This window comes from Rhopalosiphum maidis, chromosome 3 (assembly GCF_003676215.2).
Source record: "Rhopalosiphum maidis isolate BTI-1 chromosome 3, ASM367621v3, whole genome shotgun sequence".
NCBI lineage: Eukaryota > Metazoa > Arthropoda > Insecta > Hemiptera > Aphididae > Rhopalosiphum > Rhopalosiphum maidis.
Window position 1 is genome coordinate 8,918,955 of NC_040879.1, and position 13,098 is coordinate 8,932,052.

The window sequence follows — 13,098 nt, forward strand, 5'->3', positions numbered from 1 at the left end:
ATTATTGTTTGTTGTTGTACAAAATATTGGGTAAATTGAATAATTATTTCGAAAATGTATGTTCAATTTATTAAGCTTGCCATATATAGATAATATGTATCTACTACTATTATAGATGTTTGTTTTTAAATGTTGATGGAAAGTTTTCTAAAAAATGTTTCAAACTACATATAATATAAGACGATAGTCGTTCGATTATTATAGCGGTTCGGGACTGTCATAATATGTAATTATCATATTTTATAACTTATTAATAATAATTAATATTATTATAAGCCCAAATCCTTAACAGTATAAGTCATTTGTCAATTATCGATTGTACCCACTACCTTTACAATATACCTACAACATATAGGTGGTAATAAGTACATTGTAATATTTGTGTAAACAACGACTAAGTCTTGAGTCTTGACTACTTGAGAAAATATTTGCGTAATTGATATAAATAATTTGTAAATAGTTTACGACTTTACGAGTGAAATCATTCCGAGCCGCAAGAGTCCCCGCAAAACCAGCAACGTGTTGAAAATATGCTGCGTTCCGTCGGGATCTGCAGCTGTATACGTCTTGGACTGCTGTTACAATACCATATTATACTGTAACACATCACGATTCGTTTCCCACGTGTGTTAGTCCCGATTTTCGACGAGTCGTTTTTTCTTCACTTCTTTTTCGCTCCGTCTGGTGCACGATAATATAGTTATTATATTACGGCATACTATTAATTTAATAATCGTGCGTATATACTACGACGTAACGCGAGCGCAAACCTATTGATCATTAAATATTTTGTGTACGACCGCCCGTGACGGTATAAAGACAAGCACACATAGTATATTTTCGATTCGTTTTTCTCGGCCAAGCTATGTATATTCTCTGTGTCGCCAACAGCGATATTTCCTCAGATCCTTGTACTTAAAATATAAGTGCAAATAATATTCCGCACCGTTTATTTTATTAAATCGCATAGGCGTTGTACACTGCTTCGAGCAAGGCGTGGACAAGGGGCGAGTAGGGGTACTTATATCCCAGTAGACAGTTATTATTAATAATTATTATTGTGCACCAGTACCACGGTACATTATTAACGAGCTTGGAAACGAAATTAATAGCATTACCTATGCCGTTGATATGATATCAGCTGCAACGCGAACACATATTGCCGATTCACTTTTATAAAGAACCACTACGGCCAGTGTAGAGGGTCACTCTATTAAAATTAAATAAATGGACACTGTTGGCACGCACGGAAATTCAGAGTTTCAGTAATAAGGCAGTTTTACTAAGAACACTGATGGTACTAGACAACATTAATATCAATAATATCATGTATTTATATATGTCTTAAATGAAAAATCGTGTCGTACAATTAATAATTAATATACAATTTTGAATTGATAATGTAAAGTTATTATGATTCGGTCTAACAGTAAATGTATACCCATGCCGTTAAATAAATTAACCAAGTAAAAATAAAAAAGTACTGATAATATTTTGATGCTATTATTATCAAAATATTAATTGACTCTGAATTAATTTAGATCACATCAATTAAACATTATTTTATAATTTAATACTTTTTAATTTAAATTTAATCTTTTTATTGCATTTTTTATTGTAATATAATCAAGTCATCGATAATAAAACTCTAAGAATTCAAAAAATAAAAATAAAAATGAAACGAAAAAAAATAAAGATATTTAGAAAATAATACTAAAAACAACCAATGGATTAAAATGATTTCACTTTCTTTACAACAACCGAAAATATGTCTTTAAAATTAATCTAATTTTCACGTCCACCTAATGATTTAATTTATTTAGGTGGTAAGTATTGAATTAATGTGATTGTTTATTACACATCGTAGACATGGAAATTAATGATCATTAATCAGCATCAATATAAAATCTAATCGCAATGAGAGATAAGAAAAAAATTAATGATTCATTTTTAAAATGCTATCCATGGTTAAAAATTAAATGAATTATCCTCGGCTGCATAGTAACATTGTGTGCATAACTTTGAGTTTTGTAAAGTGTTAAACTCTTACGCAGAGTTTGTATTATGTAAACATAAAGCTTGGAAACATGTCACGAAAGACTTTTTAGAATTACGTGGAGACTTTTTGATCTTTTGTATAATCAATTTTATAATTCATTCACCCGACAACTAATTTATTCCTTTCACACCGCTGTTTATTATGCATTTTTTATTTCGATATGAAAAACTACACAGCACACATTTTTTTTCTTATAACTTAAGTCCCACATCGTTTGTCGTGATTATGCTAAAATCGCAAAAATCTTTAAGTAATCTAATAAATCTAATAATCACTAAAAAACATTCTTATACGAATATCAAACAATTTTTGTTTTTATTTTATAAGTTACAAATTAAAATTAATTATATTTTTGAACTTATTACTTGTATTTTGTACCTAAATATCTAAATTTAATGTTGACATAAATGGTCGAAAACATTTATATTTTTTATAAACATCTAAAATATCTTCAGGTGACATTAATTTGAGTTATGAATTATGATTATAATAGTAAGAATACCTTTAATGTTTGGGTGTAAATAAAGGTATGCGATAAATGAAAAATATCATATACCTAACTATTTATGAGTAAAAATCAGTTAGATAAATAAATAGATCGGAAAAAAGTAAAATATTGTAAAATGAAATATATTTTTTTAAATTCCTTTTAATTATAAAAAATAATAATGAATATTAATGTGTAACTTTGTCTGTTTATGTCTTTTATATAATTGTATAACTTTTAATTAATTATAATCGAAACAATACAGTTCATTATTATACTATATATATTACACTAAATTATAATAAAAATCATTAATTTATGTAAATTAATAATTAAATTTTATTGTCAATTTAATTAAAATTGTTGAACCACTCAAATTTAAATTATGCTTATTAAATTAACTTTCAGAAGTCTTTAAAGAATGTATGGTAATAATTTTAATTGAATACAACTATAATACCCACCTTCTAGCTATAAGTATACTTACCTACTCATTTTACTAGAATAACTAATTATGACAACAATGGACAATAACTTAATCGATTCCATTTATAATTAATAATTCAATGAATTAATAAACACAAATGTATAAAGGTGGCTGTTTAAATCGCATTCTGACACTACTATACCATAATATACATAAAAAGAAAAAAAATTTTTTTTGTCAAAAACGAAGACTAAAAAAAAAAGCATTGTCAATTGGATAATGATGCAGTCACCAGACCTGATGATGACAAAAAACATCTGATAATTTATGAAACAAAATATATTAAGCTGTATGGACTGTACGTTAATAGATAGAGCATTCTCATTGTTTGCCTTAATAATATTTTGAGCGGAGTCATGTATGTTTTTATTTTACAATGATATAGTGTGTGTGTGTGTGTGTGCTCTTTTATATTTTATATCACCTTTTTAGACAGTAATTTTTAATTTTAGGGGGTGGTTTCTGAAAAAAAAAATTGGATCTACCTAGTTGGTAGTTTGAGAGATCAAAACTCAAAAATTCTTTGTACTTTTTGGGGTATGGTAAGATCCACACGAAGCATAACAGGTAAGTTCATACACGAAAAAAAAACTATGCCGGTACGTAGATTCATACGCCACACACATATACAAACAAAAATACACCATTATGGAATGTGTAATTTCTATGTGGCGATAAAATGAAATGCATTACTATCGTATCTTTATTGCTCTAGCTAATATCAAGTAATAATACTAATAGGTGTGGTTCGCTACATAATAATGTATGGTACGATAATAATTAATAGTATGGACAATTAATTATTTCGAATATTATTCGTTGAATATTAATAGAGTTAACGTTTCATGTGATACAGTTATAAAAATGAACTCAATTTCTGAGTTGACATGTTATAGATGAATTTTTTTTGTTAAGGGACTTATATAGTTAAGTACCAGTATACTTTTTCATGTAAGAACTTACGTAGACATACCCAAGAGTGATTTTTACCTGCTATATCTCACGTGGTAATTTATATTCCTCCTACATTTTTTTTAATGATCAAGAAAAAACAGAACTAAGGAAAAACGAGAATCACTATATTATAGTATGATGCTAAACCATTTTCGGTAAAATTGATTTTTTTAATATAATATGTTTCAAAAAGAATAACTGTAGAAACAGAATTTTCACCAAGTATTTATAAGTATATATAATTTTCTATATAATATATTATATAATTTAAAAAATATTTAAATTATTTTTGAGATGTTTTGAGAAAACTGAAATTTTTTTTTATAAACGCTAGTAAAATATATATGAATATACACTTTGAATTAAGGTTGATTGCATTTCATTACTATTTTTCTTTTAAATCCTGGTTTAATTGACGATTTTAAATAAATGATTATCAGTACCAGATCTACACATTATGTAACCTGGGGCACAACATAATATTAGCGTCCCTAAAAGTCAAGTAAAAAATGCATGTGACCTAAAGTGTGTCAAAATACGGATTATTATAGGTGATTTAATTAATCTCCAATGATTTTCTTCTAGTTTTATTTTATTTTGTAATTATATCAATTCCTTTACCTTCACAAATTGACATTTCAAGCATTTTCCATGAATAAAAATACTTTTTATAAATATTAGAAGTTTCATGTTCTGGTATTCTTTCTAACACTTTTTCCCAATTAATAAATCCATCTAATGTTAATTTTCACATATTTTTGTCATTTGAATTTAAAAACAATTTGCATGGTACACGAAGTAATGCATTTTTTGATTTGGAGTAGCTAAGCCAAGTTTGATTTCCATTAAAAAGATTTTTGATAAACCAAGAAACATTAATAGATCGCCCTTCTCTTTCAGATCTAGTAAGGTCCAACTTTTTAATATAGTTCATTCTTATTCTAACAATATGAGTTTTTTGAGAATCTATTATTTTTTCAGGCCATGTATCACAATCTTTGAAATCCAAAGTTTCATTTTCACTTAATTTCAATGACATAAATTCGGACATATTTAGATTTTTATCTTAGTTATGATCAATATTAATCTCCTCGACAATTAGCCCAGAACTACATTTCTCAATGTTCTCATCCTCTTCAGCATCTGTCTCCTTCTCTTCATTTTCTATAAAATATTAGATATTACTGTACTATATTATTTCAATAAAATATAGTAATATATTATTAAAATTAATTCATAAAATTTTCCGAAAACTATTATTTTAGAAGTTATACTTGTTTCAAATTCGCGGTTAGGTATTAAATTCTAAAATAGTACGTATTATAATATCGATAGTAATAAACTAATAAATAATAATAATATTAAATCTCGTCATTAATTATTATAATACTATATAGATCTAATAATTGTAATATAGAATAATAATTATAAATAATTTCTAACCTCTGCAACATTGTGTATTAGTATTACCCAGCCAATTACGAAAATATGCCGAAGTGCGCTCATTTTCTTTTTCTTTTTTTCGGAACTCATAACCAAATAATTTTTTGACGAATGTCTTTTCTTAATTATTACCAGTGTAACTATATTGAATTAAAACTATTTAATTTGAAATACTTGTGTAATTCGAAACAAAAGATTCAATTTGTAATAAAAATAATTAAAATGTAATAAAAATTATGTTTGAAATTGTAAATTTGCGCCCCTCTATGATTAGCGTCCGGGGCATGGGTCCCACATCGTCCCCCCTAGATCCGGTGCTGATATTGTATTCTAGTTACGGGGACATACAACTCCTATAATGCTTATATGTTTTGATTACATTAGGTATGTTGACAATTTTCTTAATTATTCATCTGAGCGTTTTTTTTTTATTGTTGAAATTTAGTAAACTAATTAAATATAAATAGACATTAATATTTATAAATTAATGTACCTGTCAATTAATAGTTACTATGTCGCTTGTTAGTTGGCATCTATAATTATTAGAATTGGTTGCTAAATGCATCAATATTACATTCTATTGTACTCTTGAGGAACATAAACTTTTGAATTTTTGATATTATTTCATTATTTTGGACTTATGTTGAAAAACTATCTTTGAAATTTGAACTCTCTTTGGCATTACAATCATACTTAAGTAAATCCAGTTTGGAAATTCTGTCTTGTGTCTCAGTCGCTGCATTTGTTGATGTCTTTTTCTTTTGTCTATATATTGTTATCCTTCATTGAACAACAAGCATAGAATCTTCAAATGCTGCATGTACTTTTTTTTATTTCTCGATCTCTGCTTCTTCTTCTAATTTTACTTAAAGTTTTTATGTCGAATACCTGTACTTTTATAACAACTGACATATTTTCATATTAGCGTTGATAATAATTACCAGGAAATATACCTGAACAATTTATTTTAAATATGTATAAAATTTAACTTAAATGGTTGCGTATAGCAACTATTGATTAAAAAAAAAAACATTATTAGAATTATTAATTTATAAAATTCAGTTTATATTTAGTTTATATTTTAGGGAATTAGATTAACTACATTATATTATTGTATCATTAAAAAATGAGCAATTTTAAATTATCTGACGTTCCCAGAATTAATTTAGAACATGGTAAAGAACTTTTAAACCCCGTGGAAGTTCAGAAAATAAAAATTAAACAGGAGTTAGATTCCAGAAGAAGACGATTTTTATCAAATTGGGAATTAAAAGAGAAACGCATCCAGAATTTTAAAAATAGCCAGAAGATCAAAAAAGTAAAAACAATTGCCAAAAATAAAATTAAAAATGATGAAATCAAGTTTCGGATAGCTGAGATGAGAGACTTTGAATTTTATAGAATCTTGAATCTGAGGAATAAATTTAAAATAAGAGATAAAAAAATAATGGCAAATTTAGAAAATCTTAAGCGTTTTGCATTTGCTAAGAAACTAGAAGAAGATTACAACAGATATTGGACTAAAATTGATAGACATACAAGGACGACAGAAACCAACAAATTATTAATAGAGAGATGTTTAGACCACATATATCCGACAGTTGAAGAAGAGGAAATGATTGATGAAACAGGAAATGAAAATGAAGAGATAGAAAAGAAAACGGAATCTTCAGAAAATTGTTTATACATTCCCGTGAGTGATATGATAATACAATTTAACCGTAGACAATTTTCATAGGTAATACACACACACATTTACAATCGTGACATTCTAAATATTTATGTACTTATAATGATTCTAAAGGTTAAATTATTTATTTGAAAAATTTTTACAAAATTAATTTTTTTTTCATTTATTCGATATAGTATTGAACGGTCGATCGCGACGCCCTTTCGTATTTTCTTGAATTTTTAAATTTTTTTCAATAAATTTGTATCCACGAATATAAAATTTATATTTAGAAAAAGCAATAAATAATTATGAAAAACGAGATTATACACAGATATTGAATAAAAGAAGTGTATCACACATTTACAAAAATATATTATACACATATTTTTTGTTTATTGACAACCTAGAAAATCTCAGAGGTCGATCGCAAGTCTATTAAAGTTGGCCACCCCTGCGGTATACTACTGCATTATGGGTATGCTTCTCAATGGTTTCTTTATGGATTATTAATAAAACCATATTGGAATATCAATATTTATTTTTTATTCCCCATTTTAATATTTATTTGAGTACCTAATGTGACTGTGACACATTTTTGCCTAAATACTGTCCACAGACATGGAATGTCACTGACTACAATAAGAATCGTGTCGTAAATTTTCTTTGAAAAATTGTATGCTTAATAATTGTTAATATAATTACTGCGTAGTTATTATAATCGCTTTCCCTAATCAGTAATCGTTTTATGATATTTTAATCTAAATTACTCGCCGTTAAATCATTATTGTGTAAGTTTATACTCGCGTTTTATCGTTCGCACAGCAACATTTACATTCGGCGGACCGCTACACATTTCTCGAGCGGATTCAGAATTTAAGAATGAGTTTCAATAAATGCAATCAGTATGCTGAATTCTGGGAAAAGACGGCACCGCTATGGGACAAAATGGCAGTGTGTCTGCAGACCAGCGATGTCGCGACACCAGCAGTCAGTAGTTCGTACGTTAACAACGAGTACGCGGATGAAACGACTCGACGAGAACATGGCGAGTTGGTGGAAAACAACCGGCCGCCGACATTGGTGCAGGAGATTATGATGAACGGTATCGTTGCAATTATTAATTTATTGTTGTGATATTCGTAATTGTACGATTGACATAGAGTACCTAACAAAACAAAAAATATAAGCATGTGGATACCGTTCTGTTGTACAGTATAGATATTCTATGGATCACTCGATCACTGTAAATTGAACGTGTTAAATTCAAATACTCAATGATAAATCTTTGTATAAAAAAACAATTCTGATCTGCAGGGACCAGAGTCTATCAGCCTATATTACTTAGTTCTAAGCATAACGTATATCTTGATATGTTTTTCGTTATTATTATATTGAAGTAATTTATTTTAATATAAGTATTACGGGGTAGGTAGGTGGATTAAATTTTTACCGAAAAATTGCATTTATTAATATTTTATAATTATAAGAATACATACCTGTTCCATATTGTATTTATCTTATCAACTTTTGAGTCAAAACTACTTTACAGTAAAACACTGGTTAAAATAGTTCTTAGTTAAACAGTTTTAAAAAATCATTTTTAACATTTTTCAGTTGTTAAATCAACCGCTTATGAGAAATTTTTTTGTATTTTCGTAATTTTGCGTTTACATTTAATGATAAAAAACTATGAAAAGTATTGAAAATTAAAGTATCTATCTATAAACAACCAAAAATAAGTCAGAATATTTTGAATATTGCATTATATACGTATTGTATATATTTATATTCAAGTATTTACGATTATTTGTGTTTAAATTGTAATATAAAAATCGATATTATCGAAAACTAGTTATGTTTAAAAATTCTATTTTTTAAATTTTATTATTTTTTTGTTTTTCCCGATTATTTTTGAAAATATCATGAATTTTTTACTGTATCCTCCAAAATACCAACTAGATCTCAATATTCTACTAGAAACCACCTAAAAATTTAAAATCATTTTTTTTATTGCTTCAAAAGGCGATTATAGACAAAAAAACACAAGATTTCATTGTTTTGCTCAGAATCTAAAATTATAATGTAACAACACCAACTTCTGATTACTCGTGAATCATTAGGAAGTATAAACTGTTTATATTCAATTAAAAAAAAAAAACCAAAGTTTAGAATTATGGTCTTCGTGCCGTACGTATTAATAGCTGTGCCATTTGCTGCGTATAATTTTAACGTATCAGATTTTTTTTTTTCTGTCTGTGTTTGACGGTGGTACAACTGAGATGTTCGCACCACTGTCGACGAGGTACTTTAGTTTGCTGTTGATATCGGTCACAAATAAGCGGTTTGTTGTGTCTGCACAATCAATTGCCGCTTCAAAAGGTTTGCTTTTCAGTTTTTTGTGTTGTGGCTTGAGTGCATTTTGCACCACGAGCCTTTGCATATTCTAGCTTGATCCTTGAACTTAGAATGATAATAACATAGTCCATTTCTCATCTCGCTACTGTCATGAGACTTGGACCTTGTTCTTCTGTACGCTCTAGAATCTTTTCTGTCGTTGCTACGCTCACGTTGGTTTAAATCTTCGATTGCTTTAGTAAGTGAAACAATTTGTAACTCAAATTTATAGCGAATTACTGCTCTGGCATGTGCATGGCTTCTCAGCGCTTACGGCTGCGACAGTATTTATTTCACTTACTTCGTGAATTTTATCCGCCATTTTCGACAAATTACTTAAAGAGTCCGCACTTGTCGTCAGTATAGTCTGCACTTGTATTGGTAAACGCTGCAACCACAAACTTTTTAACAAATCTTCAGTTAACTGCTCGCCCTTTTGCATCTTCCGCAAAAGAAACGATAGTTTTTTACCACCTAGCTCTAAATCGCGCAGCAACTTTTTCAATTTTTTCTCTTCAAATTTGATAAACGCTCGGCGAGTACTTGTTTAAGTTCTAGGTATTTTTTACTTAACGGTGGTTTTTACAAGATATTTTTTCCAAATATTAATATATAATAATTAATATATATTACACTTGATGCCCGAAATAATAAAATATAACCATAATTATATTTTGAGTTCTTATTTTTTTCATGAGTGAGTATTCAAATATTGAAAACAATTACTCATATAAATATCACGTATCTGCTATAATTATTTTTTTATTATTGCTGATATATTTTTAATTGAGTGTTTTCACATTCGTATTATACTGTGCCGTTTTATGTTTAGACGTGGACTACTTCTTGTCAGACGAAATAGTGCTTCAGACGTTAGAACGGGCCAAATCGTTATCCGAACCGAACGTGTCCGCGGCCGACCTTATACACTTGACTAAGTGTTTAATCGAATATGAGGCTGACGTTAAAAGTAACGTTGCGTACATGGTGTCTGGGCTGACGGAGAGAGCCGTATTCGAGTTCACGAAAAAAAAAATTTCCGGTAAGTATAAAATCAAAGTCGTATAATACTATTTATTATTATACCATTTATATCTATATAATCTTACACTAACTGCGGAAAGCGTTTAATTTCAGACTTAATAAACTCCTATCTATAATTGCCTCAATTAAAATATTTAATTTTCGCGGAGCAGTGTAATTAAAAATATCAAAAACACAATTTTATTTTTATCTATGTCGAATGGTTCTATAACTAATTAAAAATTAAATTTTTTCGCCCCGAAATTCGCCTCTCATTATTTCAACATAATTTAATTCTGTTTCGCATTTTTCCTACAAAATATTAGCTATTGCCGTTTAATACTTCCTCATATATATATATTTTCTTGTTTAAATAACTGTTTTATTTCATTCAGTTTTGCAGTGTCTTATTATCAAAATAAATAGGACATTAATTAAATATGACGTGTAATATCATCGCCAGTGAATTTTACGTACAATTTTCGTATATAGATGTATCTTATTTTGATTCATATACGCGTCGTACTATGAAACGAATGAGCAATAGGTACTAATTATAAGTATTATAATATTATATTTTATACGATCCGGACTGATTTTTTTCAGAGAAAATATTTGTGGACATGCGTAGAACCATTGATAGGCTTCAACGCTTGAACGACGACAAAGTAATTCCCAACAAACTGATGAAATACAAGAACAAGGTCGGTGTTACCTCTTTCGTTTGCAACATGATCAACAACGTCAATGACAAAAAATTCAAAAGGTTCGACAAACCTATCGATGACGATCCTCGTTACGAGGCTCTGATTTCAGAAACGGCCGACGATAAGTTACAGAAGTTTCTGTGGGAAAACTATAACCAAGAGATAATGTCCCCGATAAGATTCACGATGCATCGACGAGTGCAACTTTTCGAGGTAACTGTGTTATTTTTAACGTCACTGACAAGTTACCAAAGTGTTTCGAGAGTTAAGGACCTATCCTATCTATATGTTTTTTATAAAGCTTAATTGTAATCAATATATTTACCAAAAGTTAAGAAAAATATAATTCTATTAGTTCATACTGATTCTAAATGACTTCCATAATCCTTTTTCTTCTGTGTCCACGTCAAGGCCGTTGTTGATTGTCATGTAAATTTTACGAAATCATAAAAAGAATTCATAAAGTATAAATAATATTTATACTGATATAAATTATCACACAAAGTATTTTATGATAATTTATTATTACACTCTAAATTGTAATGCATGTAAATTAAAAATAATTTACTCACTAAAGACCGATTAACAGTCTTCACCGATTTTGTAACATAATATTTATAATTATTTATTCAAAAGCAATGCGCGACATACATAAATGCCAATCTACATGACTATCATGTATTTACATGATAATTATTAGTGAGATGTTCTGATTTGTACAGTGGTCGTGTGTGACTAGATACTGACTAGACGGGATTGAGGTTACTAAAACCGTGAGCACATTTACATAAATTATCTATGAAGTGTCATGGTTTCTTTAAACAATTTTAATTATCTTTTCGAATATCATTTAAGTCTATAAATGTCATGTCCTGCGCATATTAATTTACAAATACAACTTGCTATAAAGAACCACCAAATGAAAAATAATTTAAACTTAAATTAAATTGTAAAAAAGTACATTGAATTTAAATTTTTATGGAAATATTATAGTTACATACTAATAATAATATGTCTTGGACTTTTGGTGCGACAAAAAAGTTTACGAACTAATAATCTCGCCAAATAAATTTGCTTTTTTTTCGTTCACACCACCTATGTTGGGTAGTATACTTACACAAACGTCATTGGCCATATTTTAGAAATATATTTTTTCACTGTTTCCCGTCGCTCACTCTCGCTGTTAGATGCCATGCGTGTCGTAGTACTGTCGTCTGATCTGTTATCGTTGTCTTAGCACGTCGACGTAGTGGTCCGGTCGTTCTTGTTGCAGGCGCACCAAAAAACAGCGCGTTTCGTGTCTACCGCCCAGGTAGACGAGTATACCGAGCACGTCAAATCGAAGACGAAAACCAATGACAAAACCATAGTGTCGCTAAAGATGGATTTAGTGTACAGGATTAGTCGGAAAATCGCAAAGCTGGTGTTCGGCATGTTTGCGACGGATGAACGAACGGCGCACAACCTCGAGGCGACTATCGACGCGTACGTGTTGCATGTATCGAATCGGACGACCCGCGTGAATTACAACAAACGTCACTACAAACCCCGTGAACGGGCTGACGTTGAATACTTCTTTGATGAGTACCAAAATATGCAGAACTCGCACCAAAAAAAATACCGGGCTCTACGTTGTTAATGGAAGTAAGAAAATCCATAGCACTGGTTAACTATAGCTATAACTTTAACTATATAAAATCTCACATTCCTCCGTATGCCACTGCAATATGCTTAAAAGAGAGTACAAAAATAATATCGTTGTAAATTTAGAATTTAATTTTATTAGGTTTTTTATAATTTAATAAATTATTTATTTTAGTATAAAAGTATTCGATAATTAAATCAAATTTTAAAAAAACATTTTAAATCAAA

The 13,098-nt window shown here is 28.9% G+C and overlaps 1 protein-coding gene across 1 annotated transcript; it reads left to right on the plus strand.

Moving 5' to 3' along the window:
- Window positions 1–6,556: 6,556 nt before the first annotated feature.
- LOC114253669 lies at window positions 6,557–12,865 on the plus strand. Its single transcript, XM_028188647.1, has 5 exons — window positions 6,557–7,123; window positions 7,925–8,204; window positions 10,329–10,538; window positions 11,126–11,439; window positions 12,464–12,865. Exons 1-5 carry the CDS (start codon window positions 6,557–6,559, stop codon window positions 12,863–12,865), a joined length of 1,773 nt encoding a protein of 590 aa, XP_028044448.1.
- Window positions 12,866–13,098: the final 233 nt, after the last annotated feature.

What these genes read in the sequence shown, in the direction of transcription:
- LOC114253669 (XM_028188647.1), top strand. Translation starts at nt 6,557, where the DNA reads ATGAGCAATTTTAAATTATCTGACGTTCCCAGAATTAATTTAGAACAT. An exon ending in GCAGGAGATTATGATGAACG is followed by an intron (nt 8,205 to 10,328) that starts GTATCGTTGCAA and finishes TTTTATGTTTAG; the next exon opens with ACGTGGACTACTTCTTGTCA. An exon ending in CACGAAAAAAAAAATTTCCG is followed by an intron (nt 10,539 to 11,125) that starts GTAAGTATAAAA and finishes GATTTTTTTCAG; the next exon opens with AGAAAATATTTGTGGACATG.